Below are 25,937 nucleotides of genomic sequence, written 5' to 3' on the forward strand. Positions count from 1 at the left end.
TTAGAGTTAAAGATAAAAGGCATCAGAACAGTATATTGCTTGATTAAAAAACGTAATGTGTAAGCTGTCATGTATTTCAGCTAAGACTAGACTTAGTTGTTTTGCTTTTTCAGACCATTCTGTTAATTGTATTTGGCCAAAAGAAGTCTAGTAGAACTCATTAAATAATTTGATTTTTAATACTATAGTACTTTAGGGTAACATGGTGTTTGCATTGTTAATAGCCATAGCTTTAAATGATTCTTCACAAAAAGGGAATTGGGCCCTTTATGAAAGAAAGGCTTTTAAAAAGGCTTTTAAGAGTCCCAGTTTGTTATTTCTCATTTTTCCGTTAAATTAATTTGTCAAATTACTAATGATTCTTACTGTTGAAGTTTCTCATGTAAACCTTGATATGGAGGAGACTATTCTTGCAGTAAATTTCCTAGTTTATTTGAAAATGTCTATCTTTGAAAAAAGAAACATCTTTACATTTGCTTTCATCAACGCTTTCTCTAAAACAAACCAAGATAAAATTATGGCTTTTATTTTTGCCCTTGAATTTGCTAAAGATGATGTTTCTTCCAAATGAATGTTTGCATTTTAATTTTCCAGATGTGTTTCTTCAAAACCAATTTTTGCTCCCTAAGAAACATTTTTACATCTTCTTTAGGAATGTCCTTGTCTGCTGGATCTTCCCCTCTTCATTCTCCCAAGATCACTCCGCATACTTCTCCTGCTCCTAGAAGAAGAAGTCACACTCCAAATCCAGCAAATTACATGGTGCCTTCTAGTGCCTCTACACCTGTTAATAATCCTGTTTCTCAGACTCCATCTTCTGGTCAGGTGATCCAAAAGGAAACTGTCGGTGGGACGACTTACTTCTATACAGACACAACCCCAGCACCTTTGAGTGGAATGGTATGTCTGCATTAAAGGAGAATTGATAGTAGTACTCTTACAACAGTTCCTTCTTATTAGTGAGATTAATGAGGAGGTTTACCCCCTCTTGCATCTTTTTATTGTGATGTGGAAAAGTGAGTATTTGATTTTCTAACTTAGATGATAATTCTAATCTCTCCTTATCTCTTCAAAGTAAACTGTTTCTGCAGTAATAATAACTCCTCCAGTTTTGGACAAATCTGGTTTTAATCACAGATTAGATTATATTCAAGCTCTAGTTTAGTACTTCATGCATGTTTTGTTCATGGGGTTACCTTATACTTGTGCTACCTAGAGTTGAGGTTTGCTACATTTGTTTATAGTTATAGGTAGTTTTACCTCTAGTAAGAAGTCAGAGAAAGTAGATGCTTTCTTATCCTAGTTACTGAAAGCAAACTCATGATTAACTCTGGCTTCAGGTGAGGCAGTGATTCTGGATAGTGGAAGACACGTAGTGATAAGAGGTCTCCAAAATGGGTTTTTGGTAAGGAGGGGGGAAACCCAGGGGAGGCCCTGATCATGGGTGAGGAAAGAGCTAACAAGGGAGGGAGGAGGGAAAGGGCAGAGAGGGAAGTGTCGTCATGTTCCACAAATTGCACCTTTTAGCTTAATTATTATGTCTGTTCAAAAATTGTTTTTTAATTAATACAGTAAAGTAAGTAGTAGTTGAAGACCTTATGAGTTAGAAAGGCAAATTCCATGAAAACATAAGAGCTGATCTAAATTATAGACATTTGACATAATTTCCGATGATGGTTTCATCAATTTTAGATGAAAAGTATATTTGGATTTTAGTACGCAGATTTTGATCTCACAAGTTAAATTAATGGTTTATTTTGATTAATATTTTACTAAAAGGCAATTTGAATGGAAAGATGACAGAGTTCTTTTATATTTTTTAAGAGTCTCAGTCCTGCCGTTGTTTTGTGACTTTTGAATCTTAGTACCTCTGAGCCCATTTCTCCAGTTGTAAGTGGGGATAATAATACCTGACCTCCTTATGAGAAATAAATGTGAAAACATTTATAGAAGTACTTGTAAATTATGTAAAATGCTTTTTAAAAACTAATAAATAACTAATAGTTTTGTTCTGTTTTGTTTTGTTTTTGGTCAGAGATCTTTCAAAAATTATCACAGAACAGCTTGCCGAACAGAAGGTCAAATAATTGAGGTAGAGTAGAGACTTTCCTTGGTTCTTTCAAGTAAGAATTCCATCAATGTTTTACCTTTTTTGGGGGCTTATTGTATTTTGTAATTATTTACATTTTTATTATATTTTATCATATTTGTAGAAAGAGAAAATTTAATCTATAAAGAGGTTCTTTTGTCACAAAACTGTCTCAACTGTTTTTGTAGAGATTATATATGGCACATTTTTATGATGTTTTTACCCTTCAGACCACTCTTAAAAATATGCTCATGGTAAACCTGAGGTGGTTAAGCCAAACTGTGCTATCTGGTGTAAGAAAACCAAGGCAAGAAAAAGGAGGTATTATTCTCCCTACAGATAAAGGTCAAAGGAAACCTTACAGGTATTGCGAAACCACTTCCTGATTGAGATTCAGAGCAAGAGTAATCATCTGAGGGCAGCAGAAATCAGCTGAATTCATTTTTCAAAGGGCGGGGTGGGGGGTGGGGAAGTGTTTCAGCTTGTAAAATGAAGAAAGAAAAGACAGTTTAGAATGTATGTCGATTTTGTGTCAGGGACCATTGAAGAGGAAGGAGAGGCACAGGAAAAGAGAAGCAGCAAGGGGTGGGGAAGAGTTCAGTTCCAAGAAGCTGGAAGATTTAGTAACTTGGCTGTAGTTTGCCCAGACAGTATTTAAGTAGATTGTTGCTCCCTTCTGTTCACTTAAGCTGCAAACCCAGACCCAGAGTAAGTCAGCTAGTTCTCTTTACGGTTGCAGTTTGAAGTGTTTTAGCCAGGTCTACGGCCATACCACCCTGAACACGCCTGATCTTGTCTGATCCCAGAAGCTAAGCAGGGTCGGGCCTGGTTAGTACTTGGATGGGAGAAGTGTTTAGCCAGGATGTACACAACGGTTTGTTTAGGTTGGCCACAAAAAGCCCGTCAAGGGGGTGGTTCTTTGGTGAGCCAGGGCAATGTTACCTCATTATCTGACTGAATCCAAACACTTTGAATATCTGATTTCATCCTCTCTTTCAACTGCTTTAAAAAATATTTACAAACTATAACTTTTCTTCCAAAGAGCAGCTTTGGCTTCTCATTGGAAGTTAAATTTTACTGTAGTTGAAGAAATGTTTCCTTTCTCGTTAGATTTTTATATTCATTATTACATTATGAGGTTATTTTTAAAGTGAGTTCATTCAAAAAGTATAGTAATAACAGCTCTTCTGAGGTGTTTAATTCATTATCATTAAAATGTATCCATTTATCACTGTCATTTAAAGATTAAAACTTTATCAAAACAAGATAAAGCTTATCAGTTGAGAACAATTGGTCATTACATTTCCCCCCTCCCTACCTTTTTAGGTATTTCCAAACTATCATATTTATCCTCCAACTGCACCTCATGTTGCTTATATGCAACCAAAAGCAAATGCACCTTCCTTCTTCATGGCTGATGAACTCCGACAGGTATGCTTTCAGAGTCCCTGCTGGAAATACTTCATGTCTGTTGTGCTTTAGCAAACAACTGGAGAAAGAACAAAGCTCTTTTCAAATCATAGAACTTAATCAAATACGCTGTACTAAAGTAGATAGAATTTAGGACTTATGAGTTCTCATTGATTTGTTTATTTAAGGAAACCTGTTATTCAAGAAAATTGGAAGTATGTATTAGGACATAAAACAAGCAAGCTGTTTAAATGGGCCACCTTTTTATACTTCCTATCCTCTACACTGAAACGTCTCTGTAACATATATTAAATAAATTATTTAAATGATTTCTAACCTTCAGATCACTTTTTCTAATACCTATAGGATGAGAATAACTAGTTTGGCCTAGAAATAAGCCTCCTTTTAAAAGAGCTTAATATTTCCTATAAAGTAGGTTTTATAAAATAGTTTTTTTAAGGTAAACTAATCTAGGTGCTCTTTGATATGTAGAATTTCATTTTATACTTATATTCTCAGAAAAATTTTTATTTTACAGAAGTAAGTTGTACCAGTATAGTGCTGACAAGGGAATTACTGACAAGCTTAGAGTTGGCCTTGAGTTTGCCACCACAGGGTTAGTTATGTGCTTTGGGTTATAGACAGCTACTTCACCCCAACCCTAATTGTGGCTAGGTCTGTCCTATCTAGTTAGACATTTTATCATTTTTAGAAATATCATTTCACGTTATTAACATTAAAAAGTACACATACCCCAAAATATTAATACTTACGTTATTCAGTTATAATAGAAAATCCAATTTCAGAAGCTATGTTTATATGTAAATATACTTGTTTTTTTTTCTTAGGAGCTGATTAACAGGCATTTAATAACAATGGCTCAAATTGATCAAGCAGATATGCCAGGTAAAATATGAATTGATTTATCCTTTTAAAGGATATTATAATCTTTATGTACATGTTTTTATGTCTTGAGCAGCAGTTGCTATGTTTATTTGAAATCTACTTTTGAAGAGTTCCAAGATGCCACTAATCATGTAGTTATTTTACTTCTGTGACAATATTCTAGTTCATCAAAAAAAAAAAAAGGTGCTTTTAGAATTCATGGTGATTTACATCACTGTGCATGGAAATATTAGTGTCTTCTGAAACTTGATGAAATATGGATAAACAGAGGGGGAAGGTAATTATTATTTTGAAACTATGGTATACCAGTGTGCTAATTAAATTCTTTATGTCTTACTTTCTCACAAAAATTTTATGACCTAGACGTGAATACTACCTTTTCCCTCTTAGGTATGAGGACAACTGAAGTTGACAGGAAGGCTACGTAACTTGGTTTTTAAGACCACTGGCTAGTAATCAGCTGGTTGGGTCAGAATTTAAACCTAGGTTTTTCTGATTGTACCACAGTGTTTCTTAGAATGCAGTTAAAATCTCTTTCCTTAGCTTATTCTGTATATAGCAAGATTAAATATGGTATAATTTAGCAGAACTTTACAAATAATGTAGTAGGAATACATTTGCCATAGAGATAATCTCAAAACATGTGGTTGTAATCAAGGATTCAGCATAGTCCACTGTGTATCTTGTTGATTGCTAAAGAATTAAAGAAATATGTCTAGCTATTATGTCTCAAGACCAATCTTTTCAGTTTAGATGGACAGGGAGCTTACCATAGCCTTGAGGTTTTCAGGTTGCAATTTTCCCTCATTATTTAACATTGTCTATGAGGCCCTAGCCAGGGTAAAAGGAGAAAATAGGTTTATTTTTGCCTTTCCAGTCCTTATGATGGCAATCATGTATAAATAATATAATTGGAGATTAGACATAATTTGAAATTATAATAGAATTTAGGAAATAGCTGGATATAAGATTAATACATGTCAATTAAATGTCTATAGACCAGTAGCCAATTAACTTCAAAATATGATGAAAAGATGTTACTTACAGTCGTTTCAGGTTATCAGCAGCTAGGAATAAATACAGCAAAAGATATGTGAAATAATCTCAATGGGGGAGACTTACTAAGAGATATTAAGTAAGATGAATAACTAGAGTAAAATACTATATTAGAAATAGGAAGACATAATGATTAAAATGTCAGGTTTTCTAAACTGATGTATAGGTTCGATATAATTGCAGTCAAAGCATGCGAGCTGTTTTTACTCATAATTCTTCTGACACCGATTTTGTGTCCTATTTATTAAGGGCTCAGTCCCACAGAAATACTCCTGTTTCAGATGCCAGCTGAAATGGGTTACCCAGGCTACCCACACTGTGTGTGGCCAACTATATATTTGGGGGTTTCCACAGCCACTACCACCACTTCCCCATCCCCCCACCCCACTGGTTCAGTAATTTGCTACAATGACTCACTTTAGGTACTACTGCCTGTTTAGTATAGGGGATACAAGTCAGGAACAGGCAAATGGAAGAGATGTTTAAGGGCAAAGTAAGGCAGGGGAGGGGGGATGGGGACGTGCATAACCTTTCCAGGTGTGCCACCCTCCTAGTACCTCAGTGTGTTCCCCAACTTGTAAGCTCTCTGAATTCTACTGTTTAGGTTTTGTGTTTGTTTTTATTTTAATTGGAAGTTTCATTGTGTGAGCATGGTTGATGAAATCTTTAGCTTTTAGTGGTGAACTGAATCTTTAACTTCTTTGTCTAACCTGGGAGTTAGGAGAGAGGGATGAAAGTTCTAAACTTTTAATCAAAGTTTGATCTTTAATTTTTAGAATTATATTATAGCATAACAGAGCTTTTCATACTATATGATAAAATTTATCAAAGAGCAAAGGGCCAAGACTACCTAAGGTACTTTGAAGATGATGAACAGGAATCTGGGTGTATTGAGGGAGGGGAGGCATGGTTTGAGTCTGTAATAACTGTGGACAGGGCAATGGGTTAGACAAATCGATCAATGGACCAGGCTAAGGAGAGCCCAGACACATTCTGTGGTATACGTGTCATTGTCACTGCGGAAAGGAGTCATTGGAAAAATGGTTTTCTTTATGGTAAAAGATAAAATTGGGTCATTATCTTTAACCACATCTGAAAATCAACTCCAAATTTATTAAGAACTGAACTGTATAAAACAAAACTATAGAAACTTTAACTATAAAATCGGTGAATAGATTTAATATTTCAGTGGGGAAAGATTTCCTCTACAGAAGACAAAGATCATTGTCTCTTAAAGAAAATACTGATAAATTTTACTAAATTAGAATTAAAAACAATCCAAAGATACTCAGAGTAAAGAAAAAACCTGGAAGAAGGTATTTACACAGCTGATGAAGAATATAAGAAACATGATCAGGTAAAAGCATAAATGACTCAGTTGAAAAAGGGCCAAAAGAGAGGAGTAGGCATGTGAAGAAAGAGGAAATTCACATGACCAATAGGTATATAACAAGATGTTGAACATCATTGATAATTGGGGGACAAGATGCTGAACATCATTGATAATTGGGGGAAAATACAAATAAGATATCATTTTATTCACTCATTCACTCATTCATTTATGGATTATATTTATTTATTTGCAAGGGAGAGAGAATGAGCAGTGGGGAGGAGCAGTGGGGTGGGGAGAGAGAAGCAGACATCCTGCTGAGCAGGAAGCCCAATGTGGGGCTCTGTTCCAGGACCCAGAGATCATGACTGGACACAACCGACTGAGCCGCTCAAGAGCTTGATTTTAAAGTCTGGTCATATAAAGTATTAGGATATGGATCCGCAGGTTCTCCAGTACATTGCTGTTGGTACTATAAATTGGTGAACCTGTTACCACTTTGGAAAACTCCTAAAGTGGAGTATCTGGTATGCAATATGATCCAGCAGTTGTCTTCTGGAACTACGTAAACTCCTATACATTTTCTTACCTTTCTTTTTTTTTTTTTTTTAAAGATTTTATTTATTTATTTGACATGGGGTGGGGAGGGAGAGTGCGCGCGTGCAAGCAAGGGGAGTGGCAGGCAGAGGGAGGTGCAGAAGAAGCAGGCTTCCCACAGAGCAGGGGAAGTCTGATATGGGACTTGATCCCAGGATTCTGGAATCATGACCAGAGCTGAAGGCAGTGGCTTAATCAACTGAGCCACCCAGGTGCCCCTCCCATATATTTTCAAATGCAAAATGTATAAAGTATCCATAATGATGTTGCTTAAAATAACAAACTTTGATCAATTCAAATGATAATGGAACAATGTAGAGCAGCTTAAATGAAGAAAGTTTATGACAGGCAACAATACAGAAGACTCTTAGTAATATAATAGTGAAGTTAGTTGCAGGAGACTACATATAGCATGATAGCTCTTTGTAAAGTTAACTAAAATTATGTATTTACATTTATGTAAATGTATGTGTATATACATATGTGTGTATTTATATGTAATAAAGCTATTAAAAGAGAAGGAAGTGAGAGAAGGAAGGCAGAGGTTGGTAGCCATATATTTAGATGTAGGTTAAAGTAATTGAGTTTTTGAGTGGTGAGTTTGCAGATGCTTATTATATTATTAAGCATAATTAAATAAATGCAGGCCCTGCATAGACATGAACCATTGATTCGAGTGTCACAAGCTAAAGGTTATGGTTAATCCAGTTCTGTGCCCCTGTGTTCAACAAATTTTAATAAATGCTTCTTTTTTTCTGTCACTGCTCTAACTGCTCTTTTTCGTGTCTTATGTTTATGTTAATCTTCATCTCATGTTGACTTGTTTATTAGTGTTTTGGTCTTGCTGGTTTTTTTTTTTCTCTTCCTTTTCCATTCTCTACTTCATACTCCCACTAGATTAGTACTTCTCAACTGTGAAATCATAATTTATTTCCTGTAGATCAGGGGTTCCCCACCAGGAATGATTTTCCCCCTCATGGGCCATTTGGCAATGTCTGGAACAGTTTTGGTTGTCACACCTAGCAGTGGAGTGCTACTGGCTACTAGCGGGTTGCTTCACACCCTACAATACACAGAATAGTCCACTACGACAATGAGTGATCCAGTCCAATATGTCCGTAGTGCTGAGGTTAAGAAACAGTAGTGAGTCTCAGACAGTCGATACCTTAGATCCAGCCTATCATTCTGTATGTTCTTTGAGGGGAAGTAGGGTTGAGTAGAGCAAAGACACTGACATTTTCTTTTTTTATCATTATTGTTAGTATTATTTGGTGGACTTGGACCCCAGCTAACACTTGGGGCTGAACTAAAGATGCAGCTCTGTCCATAGTCTTCCAAGTTGATTTTTCTTTATTTTGATTTTGATATTTAATGATTTAGGCATCCCTTTTTATTCATAAAGGCACTTCCCTTTATTCGTACTTAATTTTGTGCATTTGTTCAATTGAGCTAGGAACAAAGAAAGGACAGAACAACAATGAATAGTCCTATCAGTGGAAACATTTGGTTTTTAAGGTTAATATTAGGCCACATTTGATTATTTCAGAGTAGAGTGAGAAATACAGTGTTAAAAGGTTACTCTCTGAAACAAGGTAAAATCATAATACACGAACATAAAAAGCATTTTGAAGATTATATTTAAATCATGAGGAGCCTTTTATAAGACCTATTATAGAGCAGGAATATTAAAATGAATGTGCAAACTGGCTTTTTCATAGAGGAGGATAGGAGTTATTTTTGCATTGCTAGCAATTAGCTACATGCAGATTGGGTGTAAAATATCTCTCATAGCATCAGAATCAGACACTGGAAGGATATCCTTTGGATAGTGCCTAGTATTCTACTGATCCATAGTTTTGTTTGTTTGTTTGTTTTTCCTGTAGTGTAGGAATAAAGGAGTAAATAGGAATAAAGGAGGTAAGAGTGTAAGATTTTTAGTTGATTGTGTCTTTCACTCACTCTTTGTCCTGCTGATGCTATGAGTGCCACTGCTTGGCATAGTGAGTTTCAGGTCCTTAGTATAGCACTTACATTTCCCTCTGATCCAGTCCCAACATAACTCTGTCAGTTTTTTCTCCACTTGGCACCTCCTCTGTGGTGTACCGTATTCTCCCACCACATGAGATTTCGCAGTTCCTGAACACAGTGTACACATTCAAGCCTTCGTGGTGGTGGTTCTCTTCACTCCCTCGCATAAAGCAAAGCACTCTTCTTAGGTCGTTTTAGCTCACTGAAAGCAGTCTCATCCTTCAATTTGTAGTATATGTACCAAATCTTCTGTTACATCTTTCCTAGTAGTATCCTTGGGAATGGCACCCTTCTCCCTTCTGTTTCCATGTGTAGTGGTTCTCAAACTCTGGTCCTTGACCCAGCAGCATCTTTCCTGTATCACCTGGAAACCTGTTAGAATGGCAAATTCTTTTTTTTTTTTTTAGGATTTTATTTATTTATTTGACAGAGAGAGATCACAAGTAGGCAGAGAGGCAGGCAGAGAGAGAGGAGGAAGCAGGCTCCCTGCTGAGCAGAGAGCCCGACGCGGGGCTCGATCCCAGAACCCTGAGATCATGACCTGAGCCGAAGGCAGCGGCTTAACACACTGAGCCACCCAGGTGCCCCTAGAATGGCAAATTCTTAGGCCCTACTTAAGACCTACTAATAAACAGTGGGCATGAGGCCCAACAAACTGTGAATTAATCCTCTCTATGATTCTGAGGGGTGCTAAAATGTAAGGACCAGTGCCACAGTGAGTTGTACTAGTTTCATAGCTATTTTCCTTTTACTGTATTATGTTTTCTGTAAATCTCTGTTGTTCTTTTTTAAGTGTCTTGATAACCTATATTTCATTAATATGGGCTCACCAATACATAGTAGGCACTCATTACATTTTTACTATTTTGAAATTAATGACTTCCTCTTATTAGATGCTCCTCATGAAATACCCAGAAAACAAAATTTTACTCATCATCTATATGTGGAAATTATATTGATCATTAAAATATTAAATGGGGGGGCGCCTGGGTGGCTCAGTGGGTTAAAGCCTCTACCTTCGGCTCAGGTCATGATCCCAGGGTCCTGGGATCGAGCCCCACATCGGGCTCTCTGCTCCGCGGGGAGCCTGCTTTCCTTCCTCTCTCTCTGCCTGCCTCTCTGCTTACCTGTGATCTCTGTCTGTCAAATAAATAAATAAAAAAATCTTTAAAAAAAATATTAAATGGGCAGAAATTACAGCTATATTCCCTTGTGTGTATGTACCTCCCTTGTACTGCTTTATTTCAGAAGAACGTGCTACTTGACCTTGTTTTGAAAGTTAGGTTGAATCAGTGTTTGTTTTGCACTATGGCCAAAATACTCCCTGGGGGTTAAGAGCACAAGACTGTAAGAAATCAGAGTCCAGAGTTTGCATCCCAACTCCCTGTCTAGACATGTGATCCTTATTTTCCTTACGTATGAAATAGAGAGTTCTATCTCCTATGGTTTCAAAAACTAAGAGTTACTGAATGTAACAATTTAGTAAAGGCAAGACGGGTCGTTTTGAACCTGTCTTCTGGAGTGACCGTTTTTTTCATTGGGTTTTATATGTATTTCTTAACAGTCATAAGTAAAAAATTATTGGTGGTTTTTGTCTGGTTTGTTTTTTGTTTTGTTTTGTTTTTAAAGAGATTTACTGCTGATTTACTGTGTTTTAAAAATAGTGTTAAACAGGGTTGCCTGGGTGGCTTAGTTGTCTAAGTGTCTGACTCTCGTTTTGTCTCGGGTCATGATTTCAGGGTTGTGAGATGAAGACCCATGTTGGGTTCTGCATTCATTGTGGAGTGCTCTTAAGATTCTCACCCTCTCCCTCTGTGCTCCCTCCCCCTTCCCACTTGCATGTACATGTTCTCTTTCTCTAGTGAAAAATAAAAATAAAAAAATATAAATAGTGTTAAACATACTTACTGTAACAAATTTGGCAAGTGTGAACTAGTGTAAAGAAGAGAATAAAAATCCTCCCACTCAGAGGTTACAATTGTTAAAGTTTTTGCTGTATCCTTAGATTTTCTGTGCATGTTCTGCATGTTCACTAGCTTACTTTTCATTTGAAATATCTTAAACATTCCTGAGTCAGTCAAGATATTTAACAGAATGGAAGCTGTCCAATTGGAAAATGTAATTTGATTGTATGTGAAGCATTAGAAAACTCTTGTCGTTTTGGATTGTAAAACCAATAACAGAAAAGAAATTGCCTATACTCTGTAGAGAAACCAGCCACTGAATACATTTAGTCTTTATAAGAAACAACAAATTGGGATTCAAGAGAAATAGTTTTTTTTTCAATGCCTGACTAGAGTATCATGAGCGAATTCCAATGCATTATCCTGGTTATTCTTAACATAATTTTTCTTACTTTGAGGAACATTGAAAGCATGATAATAAAGTTGTTTTCATTTTTTTTCCTTTTATATTTTGCTAGGGATTAAAATTGTGCTATTCTACCCTATGGTTGAATGTTTTGATAGATTGCCATATTTACGCATACATACACAGACACATCACACATAGGCTGTAATTTAATGTTACTTGTTCTGAATTTCTTTACACCTTAAAAAACAAGAATTCATATGCTTAACACCACTAAGTATATTTTATGTAAACTTTATAGACGCAAAATCTGTCTTGAATTTTTATTCAACATCAGAATCAAGAAATGTTTAACACCTCTAAGTGATAACACAAATTGTTTCTAATAGCTGAGAAACAAAGAGTTGTGCTATTAGACATAAGAAATGTTTTCAAGTGTATGAAATCTGGTTGTTCTTTTGTTGTTTTATAATGCCTATTTTTATTGATAGTGAGACCAGTTTGGTTTATAGAATTGTTATGAATGTTGACACTTCCAGAATTCAGAAGTATGTTTTGATACCAGTGGTTTATGGTAGATTGTGTTTCTTTATTACTCTGAGAGATTGATGTATATCAGGAAGTTAAAATTGTCTTCCTATGAATTACTCTAGCAGTCCCTACAGAAGTTGACAGCTACCATAGCCTATTCCCTCTAGAACCGCTGCCACCACCCAACCGGATACAGAAATCAAGTAATTTTGGATACATTACATCTTGCTACAAAGCTGTAAATAGCAAAGATGATCTGCCATATTGCCTTCGGAGGATACATGGTAAGGAAGATAAATTATCCTCTTTTTGAAGCATGTTATTGAGGCTAAGATTACTGAAATATTCCTGCATATATTTATTTACTTAATATGCAAGTTTAAAGGATAATTAATAAATGTATTTCATTTGGAAATTAATAGCTCACAAATGATACATAACATAGCTTTTTCTTCACATTTCTGATGGAATAAAGGGGAGATGTCATTTACAGTTGAGTCGAAAAGATTTTCTTTTCCAGGTTTTCGTCTTGTTAACACAAAGTGCATGGTGTTGGTCGATATGTGGAAAAAAATTCAACACTCAAATATTGTAACCTTGCGTGAAGTATTTACCACTAAAGCATTTGCAGAGCCTTGTGAGTAATTCGTACTTGCCTTTCTGCTTATGGGATTCATTATTTGAAGTCAGATTGCAGTAATGAGTGTTTGTGTTTTATTTTAAGCTCTTGTGTTTGCATATGATTTCCATGCTGGAGGAGAGACTATGATGAGCAGACACTTTAATGACCCTAATGCTGATGCCTATTTCACAAAGAGAAAGTGGGGTAAGAAAAAGATGCAAGCACACTATGTTTTGACAAATGCTTTTGCTTGTGAAAGAGTAGTTTTGTATTTTAAAATGTATGTAATTTTTTCCCTGTAATCATAGTGCATTTTAAAAAGAAATGTCTTAAAGAATTGGAAGTCAACCCGTAACCAGCTGGGAAATAGGGTAGTGTATGTGTAGACTGAGATGAAGACAGGGTGTGAAAGATTCGTGGAGGTACTTGAAGACTGAATAACCAAGAATATGATAAAAGTTTTTTCCTTTTAAACATTTTTTTTCCTTTAAAATAGAGTGCTTTCTGAAGAAAGACTGTTTGAAAAGTGATGCCTGTAGCTTCACTGCCCAAAGCACAGCCATTGTCATCTCTTTGTATATTTCTTTCCAGTCTTGGTTTTTTGTTTTGTTTTGTTTTGTTTTGGTCTCCTTTCATATCATTTCCTTTTCCTTTTATCATTTTGTGTCATTGCATCTTTCATTTATTTTAACTATTTTCTTTTTCTTTTCTTTTTTTTTTTTATATTTTATTTATTTATTTGACAGACAGAGATCACAAGTAGGCAGAGAGGCAGGCAGAGAAGAGAGAGGGAAGCAGGCTCCCCGCTGAGCAGAGAGCCCCATGCGGCTATCCCAGGACCCTGAGTTCATGACCTGAGCCAAAAGCAGAGGCCCTAACCCACTGAGCCACTCAGGTGCCCCAGTATTTCCTTTTCTTAATCTTTTTTATTTTCTTTCTTTAAAATTTAATTTTCTTTCAGTGTTCCAAAATTCATTGCTTATGCACCACACCCAGTGCTCCATGCAATACATGCCCTCCGTAATACCCACCACCAGGCTCACCCCACCCCACCCCCAAAACCTCCATTTTCCCCCTCAGTTTTATATTCTCTGAATATAATTTAATGACTCATAGTCTAGTGTGACTGTATAGCATTTATGAAGTGATTTCCCTAAAAAGATGCTTTTTTTTAAAGGAGGACTTCATGTTACTTAAGGAATTAGTCTTCAAAATAAATTCTCAGGTAATGTTTACTTAAGCAGGGAATATTTTCTTTTTTTGCCCCTTTCCAGTATTCATAGTTCAAAGAACCAAAATATTGTAACTATGTTCCAATAGATGTTTATTAAAGGATAAAATAACTTCAGAGTAAAAGTAGGTCCACTTCAAGATGTCTGTTAATTAACTTCGGTTTGGAGAGGAAAATATATGTATCATTCTCTTGTTTAGGGACAGGAAAAGAAGCATTGAATTCTTTTTAAAAAATGTTTATTATTGAAGTTGACAAACCATTGCATTTTTTACTGTGGCTTTTAATCTCTTTAAAATTTTCTTGAGTACATACTGAGAAAACCTAAGGAGGAAGAAAGATGTGAATCCACGTTATACTATCTTTTGGATTGTGACTCCTTAAAGACTCTGAATTGTGGATAAAAATATATTACTTCTGTTTACTTGTAACTTTGCTTTCTGGCAGTTGGAAGAAGAAAGCTGTGGTTACATGGCTGTTTTCACGTTAAAAATCTGGTCATATGGTGTGGTCATTTTTTTTCCTTTTGCCTTGTCATCTGTAGACACATACATAATTTTGTTGAAGGGATGTGGTATAACTTTTCCTATAGATGAATATAGCTGTAGTTGTTCAAGTTTATTTTAGTAGTAACACCTGTGAGATGACTGTTGGCTTTAATTTATAGCTGGGTTTCTCAACCTCAGTACTGTTGACATGTAGGGCTGGATAATGATTTTGTGGGGGCTGTCCTGTGCATTCCAGGATGTTAAGCAGCAGCCCTGGCCTCTACCCTCTAGAAGCCAATAACAAGCCCCTTCTCCAGTAGCGACACCAAAAATACCTCCATACATTGCCAAATGTGACCTAAGGAGCAGAATTGACCCCTGTTGAGAACCACTGATAATAACACTCCTTTCTAGTTAGTTTTTTAATTTTTATTTTTGGTGTTGATTGATTATTTGATATATTATGTTTATATTTTCAAAGGAGTCGCTCCTTTTTCTGATATTTGAAAATATTGTTTGAATAGTAGATTTCCTTAGACATACTGTATATACTTCAATGTGTAGTAACTTCTCATATGAGGCAATTGTCAGTTTTCCTATGGTGAATATTAAAGGAAGAAAAAAGTGTGTGTATAAACTTTTGATGAGACATAGGTGGAAGTCTAACCTTTTCTTATACTATTTAACTTGGTACAAATTGAAAGATTACATATAAGAAATATACTAATTTAGAAAATGGGTATAATAATCATGTCATACTGTACTATAGGAGTTATGATGAGAGGTTTAAAATGGCAACAGGAGGCTCTGCTGCTGTTAACAATAATAAAGGTTAAGACAGAGTCTGACATAGAGTAAGCAAGCACTGTGTTTGCTATAAATACTTTTTTCTTATTACCATGTTTATTAAATAGTTTGATCTAAAGTCTTCATAGTCTTCTTTGATGATGTCTTGGCATTTGTCACTTGAACCACTTTTTGAGTTATTTAACACTGTTTTCCAGAATGTGTTATCTTCAACCTGTTGAAATTGAGGGAAAGCAGTTTTTAATTTCGTATTTGTTTTTTCTTGGAAATGTTATACCAATCCACAGATTTGCTCTTTATTACCTCTGCAATTAACATTTAACTGTGTTGCTCTTATACCTAATTCACAAAAAATTTGTTCACAGTCATAAGAACACTTGAATTTATAAGGTCATATTCCCTGAAATAATTAAAAAATCTTTATTAAATTTATGTGGCTCCTTTTCCACTGATTTAAGGATTAACAGTGACCCAGGAAATAGTATTAAGAAGCATTTTTTTTTTCTTTTTTAAGATTTTATTTATTTGAGAGAGGGAGAATGTGAAAGGGGGGAGGGGTGGAGGGAGACGCAGACTCTCTGCTAAGCAGGGAGCCTGATAGGGACTCAATCCTGGGACTCTAGGATCATGATGTGAGCTGAAGGCAGTCGCTTAATGGACTGAGCCACTCAGGCACCCTCAAGAAGCACTTAAACAAGAGATGAAGGGCATCTGGGCCACTCAGTCAGTTAAGCACCCAATTCTCGATTTTGGCTGAAGTTATCATCTCAGATTCGTGAGATCAAGCTCTACATTGGGCTCTGTGCTGGGCATGGAACCTGCTTAAGATTCTCTCTCTCTTCCTCTCCCTCTTCCCCTCGCCGCTCCCAACTCTCTACTACCCCTGTTTGTGTGCCTGTTCTCTATCTCTCAAAAAAAAAAAAAAAAGATAGAATCAAAATTATTCCTCTCATGGTAGATCGGATTATTTTTGTTTCATTATTAGATATGATATTAGATAGTGATACTCAGTGTTTTACATTTATATTTTTATGAGTTGGATACCATCCTGCCTAACTGACATGGCTGTAAGAAACGAGACTGGGCAGTTTATGGAGAATAAGAAAACATTCAGCATAAATGATGGTAGAGACTCATTTTTCTTTCAAGCCACAAAATAAAATTGTTCACCTACCTGAATAATAATAGAGGCGAGGCTAAGATTATTTTAAGTAAAATAATAATCTTCACCATCCTGTTTTTATTCAGAATTTGCATTTGGTTCACAACTAAATAAATACCAATTCTTTAAATCATTTTGTTTATTCGGCAATTACAATGGTCACAGAAAAGAGAACTTCAGTGAGAGCTCTGCTGCTAACAGTATAAAGGTATAATTTCGTAAATAGAAAATTGGAGTTTGTCTCTTAATTTCTCACTAATAAACTAAACTTTATAAATAAATAAATATAAACCTATATTTATATATCAATATATTTTAATATATTATATATTATTAATATGTTATATAATATATTAATATATACTATATACATGTATGTATGTAGGTATGTATAAATTGACAAGTTATGGGGCGCCTGAGTGGCTCAGTTGGTTAAGTGTCTGCCTTAGGCTCAGGTCGTGATCCTGGGGACCTGGGATCTAGTCCCACACAGGGCTCTCTGCTCAGTGGGAAGCTTTCTTCTCCCTTTACTCTCCTTCTGTGTGCGCTCTCTCTCAAATAAATAAATAAATTTTTTGAAATAAATAAATTGACAAATTGCGCCATGATACATGAATTTTTTTGTTAATTTTGGTTTGATATTTTAGTATTTCAATTGGTTATTTAAAAGGTGTCATTTTTGTTCTGTAGGTCAGCATGATGGACCATTGCCCAGACAGCATGCAGGATTATTGCCAGAGTCTCTTATTTGGGCATATATCGTCCAACTGAGTTCTGCATTGCGTACCATTCACACAGCAGGTTTGGCATGTCGAGTTATGGACCCAACAAAGATTCTGATAACTGGCAAAACAAGGTACTAGCATTTTGAGTTTTGGTTTCTTTATTGCATGTCTAACCTATGACAGCTTAGTAAACTTGATTTAATTCTACCTTTTCATGTATTCCATCCAGAACAGCTGCTGTGACTTTGAGTTCATTTGTAAGTTTAAAGAAGAAATGTTGAATTCTTAATAAAATGCCTGGTTATTAACCAAGAATCTTGTAAGGGTTTGGAAAGTATATATAGTTAGGATTGGGGGATATAGACATAATATCAATATACCTTTTCTGTGTATAACTGTGGTTCTCAGATTGTAGCATGAAACAGAATTACCTGGAGGGCTCATTAATAAGCACACTCTATTGGGTTCCACCCTAGAGTTCTCCTTCAGTAGGCCTGAGAATTTACATTTCCAGCAAGTTCTTAGGTGAAGCTGTTGCTGTTCACTGGGTCCCCTGCTTTGAGAACCACTGACACAAAATCAAGTAACAGCCCTTGACTTCACCAGTTTTATTTGAATTACTGTAATTTTGAGAGTTATCTCAGACAGCATAGCATAAAGAGCTCAAGATTTGGTACCTGGTTATTTGGATTCATCATATTCTAATTCTGTTAGTTGCTATTTATATGATCCTGAGCAAGTTCTGTAACTTCTGTGTATGCAACAACCTTGTAAGACAGGTACTATTATTATCTGTTCCACATTTATAAGGTACCTCTCTCAGGAGATTCTTGAGAGGATTGAATGATTAATACATGTAAAATTGAATGACTAATACATGTGAGTGGTACCTAATACATCTTCAGCAAATGTGAGAAATCTAATAGTTCTCTTTCATGAGTAACTAATAAAGAAGCAGCTTGGTGTGGTGAAAAGACCACTGGCCTGGTAGTCAGAGGTATGAGTTGTAGTCCTGACTTTATCCATTTCTGGCTTCTGTAACATTATAGGCCTGTCATTAGTAGTTTTGAGCCTTAATTTCCAGCTCATCTCTAAAGTGGTGTTTGATAGAGGTTACATCGGGAGGTTAGACTAGATAATATTCTGAGATCCTTCCTAATAATATAGGAAATGTTAAATTTTTAAAAAGTTTCATTTTAATAATTTTTTAAAAATTCTCTGGTCTTTAAAGGTTGCGAGTAAATTGTGTTGGAGTTTTTGATGTTTTAACATTTGATAACAGTCAGAATAATAATCCATTGGCATTAATGGCTCAATACCAGGTGAGTAAGAATGAACATGGGTACTTCCTTAATAACTTAAGGCTTGATTTTCTTTTAAGACAGATTTTGTTTATTTTTGAAGTGTTTCTGGGGTGTTAAATCTATATTTCAGTTTATTCTGGGGGTGTCTCTGTGCCAACTGTGAACATGTATTTCTTAATCACTGTTATGTATGTAGTGTAGAGCCCGTACAAGTGGGAATATAGAAAGTTAATGACAGTGTCAAAGACTAACTGTTCAAATGAAAATGTATTTAGATGATGAGGAAATTTTTCCTCAGCATGGATTAAAACAGATTAATTAGTTGAATAAATAATATTAATGTGTTAAAATTATAGCTGTTATTTTTACTTTTAGATATTGTCCCCCTACCAATCCAAAAATTTTAGAAATATTTTTGAAGGAATATTATTGTATTGCCATTTTCTAAATTTTTTCTTTTGCATACTCCTTGTATATAATCAGAATTTGGTTCTAGTCTAGTCATAATAATAGTGTAGATCTAGGCCCCTTTGATGTTTTTTGATGTTTATTTCATACTTCTTGATTCATACAAGGCCTATGAGAATAAGACCCTGTCTCTGCAGGGAGCATTAAGTGTGTTGCTTTTGCCTTGATTACTCTGTGCAAGTAACACGGCTCTGTAAAGTAATTATTTCATATCATTCATCATTGCAGTACTTCACATTTTTTAGAGGATATGCAGGTGCTGTTTTCAGACAATGTTAATTTTTGTGTGAGAAATTTTTGGTGTTTCTGAACATTTATCAACTGTTAGAAGTTTGATATAAGGCAGAATCTCTTAATTACATGGAGAAACAAGGAAGGAAAAAAACACTTTACCTTTTCATTGCCTTCTCATTTTGACTTGTTTTGTTTAAGTCCTTAAAAAAAAGATTTTAGTTTGCTTTATATTGTAAGCCAAAATTTCTGAACAAAAAGAAAAAGAATGAGAACTAGTAGAGTCTAAGTAGTGCCTAGTAATCCAATTCATGTGTAAACCTCTTCTTTTACTACAGAACCAGGGACAGTATAGTCCCCAAGATTTAGAGCCACTCATCACTTTGAGTTGTATGCAAACTTTTCACATCTTCCTTCCCCTCTGCTCCTGCCCAGCCAAACTCAGCAGCAGCCAAGCTGTCCTGGTTGGTAGCACCATCTAGTGGGCACCACACAGAAGATTTGACTACTAGTTCCCCCCAGCAGCTTTCTTCTGCGAAGGGGATTTGCTCACTCTTTCTTATCTAGGGCCGTGGTTCTTGGTGACTTTCCTTCTTATCTTCTTACACCTGGTGCCGAACTAACAAGCTCTGGAGATTTTTCTTCCTAATCCCTTTGCTTCTAGAAGTGACTGATTATTGACTGAAATACTAGTGATTTTTCATGTATCCAGGAAAATAATATTGAATTTTTGAGGAGAAATTAGACATTATTTAGAACCAGTGCCACCTAACTCTGTTGCAAGTATCTGGAAACCACTGGCCGTCACTAAAAAATGAAACACCTTACAGTTTTGGTTTTTTACAAGTATAGCCTTAAGGCTCTCATTCTTCTTTATTCTTGAATAGAGTTGTTTAAAAAAAAATTACTGGTATAAGACTGCTTTGATTTTGGTTTTCTGTGAGTATCATAGCAGTATTATCTCCCCCTTTTTCTTTGTGAATATACATTATTTCAGTTATGTTAGTGGTTGTGTAGTTACCTTGAAAAACAACTCTTTTTAAGAAAAAGTAACCCTAGAGTTCCAAACAAACAACTCTTAAGTAAGCATTTGGGACAATTGATTGGTAAGGTAGGAACTGCCTTCATTCATAAACTCAGGCTGCTTTCAACCAGTCATCACCTTCCCTTTATTTTCCAGCAGTAAAGGATATCTCAGGTTTTCTTTTCTTTTTTTTTTCCCCCTTTATTTTTTGGGGGTGGGTGATGTTTGTGTGGAAGATTTTTCATATAGCTTATGGTAAGGTAAAGGAGAGAATTAAAGATAGTCCCAGTGGGGGATTGTGATTGTAGAGAAGAGGGTACATGAGAAAGGAGTGCATTGTTTCTTGTAGTCTATTTTTCATAGTCTGTTTCAGACACGTGAATAGAGACTGACTTTCAGTAAAGTGGACATAAGTAGAGCCATAGATAGAATCAGAGAAAAATCAAGAAATCAAGAATCAGGAAGAAACTGAAAATGAGTGGGGGGAAAACCTCCAGAATTCAACAAATGGGGGGAAAAACCAGATGGAGGTAAGAAGCAAAATAACAAATGGAAAACTATTTAGCTGGCAAATAAGGAAAGGAGAGTTACTAAGCTTTTATGATGTTAAACTCTCTTAATTAAACAGGACTTCATGAACCTCTTAGTTAAAATCATTTATAATTTAATCTGGATTATGTGATGTGTATACCTTATTTCTAAAAGTGGGCATTCCTACCTTGAGTCAGCTTTAGAAAGGTGGTGGGATGTATTCAAAATCAGATGTTCTTGTTTTAAAATCCCATCCAGTCTTTCAGCTATCTTGGACTTTGTTTTCCTGTCTCATTAATAGGAAATACTGGAGTGTTCTAGGTGGGAGGTTTAGTTAGCATCAATTCAGGGTGGAGCCACACTGAAAATTCTATTGTTTTAAGGGTTGGGAGGCTGTGTGTTGGTACATGCTGCTCAAATACTTGGTAACTAATAGCAACCTTCAGTTTGCTGAGGATATGGGATTGAAACACAGAAATTTACATTTAGCATTTACCTGTACTGATTTCTCTTGACCGACATTTTTATGATTTCATTATATAACTTAGAATATTTTACTTGACCTTGAGAATGATTGAGGGGAATCCTTTTTGAGTTCATTCATAGCAGTGCCCTCCGGAGAGAAATGTTGGCAACAGTAATAGTGTTCCTTCCCATGCCACCTCCCCTCCTGCCTTTCTGGCCTCCTAACTCTGTACCACAAATGAAGTTGTAAAAAGTTTCTTTGACATAAGTCCTTGGCATCTCTTATTCTGATAGAGTCAAAGTAGTTTTTTTATTCCATTTTTCCACTGGTTATAGGAGCTCATGTTCAAAGTGTCAGGTTCATCAGTGCTGGTTTTGGATGAATTTTTGAATTTGGATTTTTTGATGTTATTGTAGTAATGGGAGTTTGACTTCTTTATACTTTATTATAAAATCTTGCATAAAATTTTAAGGATAGCTGTATAGTGCTTAAGTTTCATTAGCGACTTCCTTCAAATATTCACCTATTCTGCAACTATACCATTTATAAATGTTCCACGTTCCACGAAGCCAGTGGTTCTTAACCCTGGCTGCATACCAGAATTCTTGTGGAAACTTTGAAAAATTCTAATACCTGGATCTTACTCCAGACTGGTAACATCAGAATTGGGGTCAAGGGGATGGTCACGGGGTGATTTTTTTTTTTTTTAAGCTCCTCAGTTGATTTTAATGTATAGTTAGATTTGAAAACTTTTTATAGTAAATCAGTATTCAGTAAATGTATCCAGTAATTCAGATCAGGTTTCAGATCTTGAAGATCTACAGTTTTCTGTTGAAATTACTTCAAATGATTGTATTTAATGCTGAGCTATTCCATTCTCCTAGGTATATAATTATTATAGTTACCTGCCAAGAAGGGCCACTTTGGATAACCATTCTGTTTCCTGGAGTTGTAATAGATAAAAGAGAGCTTAGCCCAATTCAGCTAGCTGTCTCTTGAAAATTCTTTTAGAAGGAAAGCCTCAGAGTAGTAAATCTTAAAAAATAAACAGATAGGTAGGGAGGTAAGCAGGCAGGCAGATAGAGAGATAGTTAGATACCAGGTGGCTACAGAGCTCTCAAAGAACTGTTATAATACAAGGAAAACATTTTGGAAACAAGGGCAGACAGGATGTCATTGGGGTTTGCAGTGTTTTCGAAGTTCTAAAAAACATGCTCTGAAATCAGGTAATGGTTATGTTGTGTTCGGAATAAAGGAATAACTTTCCTTCAAATAATTCTTCAAACTCCCACTGTATTTTGGGTATAAGAGAAAGTAAAAAGGGCGCATACTATAAGTTGTAATGATCATAGTAAAGCGAGTGTATAGTAACCAGCCTTAAATTTCTTGTAATAAGAATGTCGGCTCTGTCTAAATTTAAAAAAAATTTTTTTTTTTTTTTTTAATTTTAAAGCAGCAATTCCATAGTTGGCCTGTAAATTGCTCAGATTAATGTTTCTTAGAGCTACATTCATCAGAATTGTCTGGGTGCTTTTAAAATGTTGGGCCTGCTCACCTAGACCTACCAAATGAGAATCTCTGGTGGAGAGGCTCATCTTACCAGCTCCCGGGTGATGCTGAGCGCCAGTATTTGAGAACCCTGTGCTGGGAGTTCTGCAGCTTTTTTGTAAAGGTGCCGGCAGTAGTGGCAGTGTATTATATTTGTGCCTTATAAAATAAAAATTAAAAGTTATATTTATTCTTCCATGTCAGCAAGCAGATCTGATATCATTAGGAAAAGTTGTGTTGGCTTTGGCTTGCAACTCTTTGGCAGGAATTCAGCGAGAAAATTTACAGAAAGCCATGGAACTGGTGACAATCAACTACTCCTCTGACCTGAAGAATCTGATTTTGTAAGTTTTACTATACGATTAAGTGTACGTAATGATCATGAGATGAAACAGCTTTTTCATAAAGACCTTTTAATAGTGATTGTATTTTAGTTCTTTCTATTCAAAATCAGGCAGAACACAGTTAAACAACCTTTAAATTCTTTATTGTTAAGTATATATTTCTTTGAATAAATTCATATACCGATGTATTTAGTTATTGATGTTTTAAACATTTGGCCTCTAAAGTTGCATTGGTATTCACTAGCTACATAAACTTTTTAAGTTTAAAATAAAATAAATTGGTTCTTCAGTTGCACTAGCCACATTTCAAGAGCTCAAAAGCCACATGTGGCTTCTGGCTAATATATCCCATAATCTCAGAAAGTGCAGTTAGACAGTGCTGCTCTAGAGTGATCGGTATCTCTCTGAACGCTGTCATAAATAAACCTCTGATGTGATCCAGTTACAGACTCTGTAGCCAAAGCATCCACTCCAGAAAGCATGTTCATCGGGGTCCTTTTGCTTCTACTCCAGTATCTTCAGAACTCTCAAGAAGTCCTTGAGTATAGGCTTGAAATGTATTTGACTTAGGAGGAACCCACTGTGGAGTACAGTCATCACAGAAAGACTCAGACACACACCTGTCTGAGATATAGCTAACATTGGGGAATTCCAGAGGGTGGACAACCATAATTCTTATTCTAAGTTATTCTAGAGAACAGATGCGAGGCTATCTCTTGACATTTTCCCCATTCTGTTCTAGAAGCAGTTGGAGCACAATGATCCTTTTCAGTGTCTTAGTTTTAAGCTGTTCCTTCTGATTTTTCTTTGTAGTCTTGGATGGCTCGGTTTCTTTTTTGGACTCGTCCTGGATACAGAATTGAGGGTTAGAGGATGGGGATGCCCACTTGTGCTTTGTTACACTAGTGTAAAAGTCCTTGCTCATGACAGAGTCCTGGAAGCCAGTAGTTGCCCAGTGTTCCTATTAATAATCAGATGATTGCTCTTTCAAATGAAAATATTTGTTTCATGTGTTTTCCCAGCAGTGATTCCTAGCCTTAATTTGCAACATCTAGGATGTTTCAAATTATCTCAAGTAGTAATCTCCAAATTTTTTTTTAAAGATTTTATTTATTTATTTGACAGAGAGAGATCACAAGTAGGCAGAGAGGCAAGCAGAGAGAGTGAGAGGGAAGCAGGCTCCCTGCCGAGCAGAGAGCCCGATGCGGGACTCGATCCCAGGACCCTGAGATCATGACCTGAGCCGAAGGCAGTGGCCCAAACCACTGAGCCACCCGGAGTAAAGGATATAATTGTAGTAAACTAGCCAAATGTTAATAATTGTCGAAACTGGGTGATGGGTACATGGACATTCATTATACTATTCTGTCTATAAATTTTCCTTAATAAAAATTAAGTAAAAAAGCAGTACTTTCATACCAATAACAGCTGTATAGAGCAACAAACTGTGTATCAGGTACTTTTGAACTGATGTGAATGAATTAGTTTTCCCAATAACCCTATAAATTAGCTCCATTTTAGAGATGACAAAACTGAGGCATGGAGAGGTAAAGTAACTTGCCAGAGTTACTTGTAGTAGTAACTTGTAGTAGCTTGTAGTAACTTTAAGTAGTCAGATATAAGCATGTCAGTAATTACAGAAAAATAGCTAAGACATAGATTATCCACACGAGTATTTTATTCAACAAAAGAATGCCTTTTCTGTGCCAGACTGAAGATACTGTGAACAAGATGAACAAAATCCCTAACTTCTGGAGCTTCCACTTAATGGGGAGGAGATAACAAACATGTAAACAAATAAGTTGTTTGCAGGTAGTGCTAAAGTCCAATGAAGAAAGTAAAATAGAATTATAAGCAGAGAGTGTGAGAAGGGGAGGCTATTTTAGTGAGAATGGTTAGGAAATGGCTCACTGGTCAGGATAGACAGTAACAGGTCACGGTCATCTTTGTATTCTAGCAGGTAGCTTTTTAAAATGTAACTGCCTCAGTTATAATGGTAGAAGAAACTGAATTGGTCTCTTCTGATGTATGTTAGTGCATAACATGACAACTGGTAAGTGAAGTTGCAGAGCAGAAGGCAGCTTCCTAAAAAGTTGAGCCTCGTTTAATTTATCAAAATTGAAGACCCAGTTTTAGTTTCAAAAATTATTTTAAAGAGCAATGGAAAAATCTCTTCCCTATAATCAACCCCTATTTCACCCCTCCCAAAAAGTTTTAACAGTCTTTCATGTCCCACTATTGTAAGAAAGGGTTTGAGAATGGAAATGATTAAGTGTAACCCTACTCAACTTTCCTTTCTCATTTTCATTATAGCAAATATGTAGAAGAGACTTATTTCTTCTACTGGCTCTTAAAATTTCCCAGAGAAATCATTAAGTCTTCTTTATTTATTTATTTATTTATTTTTAAAAGATTTTATTTATTAATTTGACAGACAGAGATCACAAGTAGGCAGAGAGAGAGGAAGAAGCAGGCTCCCTGCTGAGCAGAGAGCCCAGTGTGGGGGTCCGATCCCAGGACTCATGACCCGAGCCGAAGGCAGAGGCTTTAACCCACTGAGCCACCCAGGCGTTCCTCCCCCCTTTTTTAAAGATTTTATTTATCCATTTGAGAGAAAGTGAGAGCATGAGAAGGGAGAGGGTCAGAAGGAGAAGCAGACTCCATGTAGAGCTGGGAGCCCGATGTGGGACTCGATCCCAGGACTCCGGGTCCGGGGTGCTTAACCAACT

The 25,937-nt window shown here is 36.0% G+C and overlaps 1 protein-coding gene across 5 annotated transcripts in view; it reads left to right on the forward strand.

Annotated features, from left to right (window-relative positions):
• Nucleotides 1-25,937, forward strand: part of PAN3 (poly(A) specific ribonuclease subunit PAN3) — a 132,924-nt gene that overhangs the window by 93,182 nt on the left and 13,805 nt on the right. For 4 of the 5 annotated variants that reach the window (XR_006821489.1, XR_006821488.1, XM_046028243.1 and 1 more), the window contains 10 exons: nt 653-900; nt 2,036-2,092; nt 3,416-3,520; nt 4,348-4,405; nt 12,380-12,541; nt 12,778-12,894; nt 12,982-13,083; nt 17,258-17,423; nt 18,524-18,614; nt 23,069-23,208. Coding sequence is in view for 3 of the 5 variants with exons in the window: in XM_046028243.1 (XP_045884199.1) it covers nt 653-900; nt 2,036-2,092; nt 3,416-3,520; nt 4,348-4,405; nt 12,380-12,541; nt 12,778-12,894; nt 12,982-13,083; nt 17,258-17,423; nt 18,524-18,614; nt 23,069-23,208 (1,246 nt within the window). In the remaining 2 variants the exon portion in view is untranslated. The remainder of the gene's footprint in view (nt 1-652; nt 901-2,035; nt 2,093-3,415; nt 3,521-4,347; nt 4,406-12,379; nt 12,542-12,777; nt 12,895-12,981; nt 13,084-17,257; nt 17,424-18,523; nt 18,615-23,068; nt 23,209-25,937) is intronic. The other variant, XM_046028244.1, reaches the window with a different exon arrangement.

The sequence above is a fragment of the Meles meles genome, chromosome 14 (genome assembly GCF_922984935.1).
Source record: "Meles meles chromosome 14, mMelMel3.1 paternal haplotype, whole genome shotgun sequence".
NCBI classification, from domain to species: domain Eukaryota; kingdom Metazoa; phylum Chordata; class Mammalia; order Carnivora; family Mustelidae; genus Meles; species Meles meles.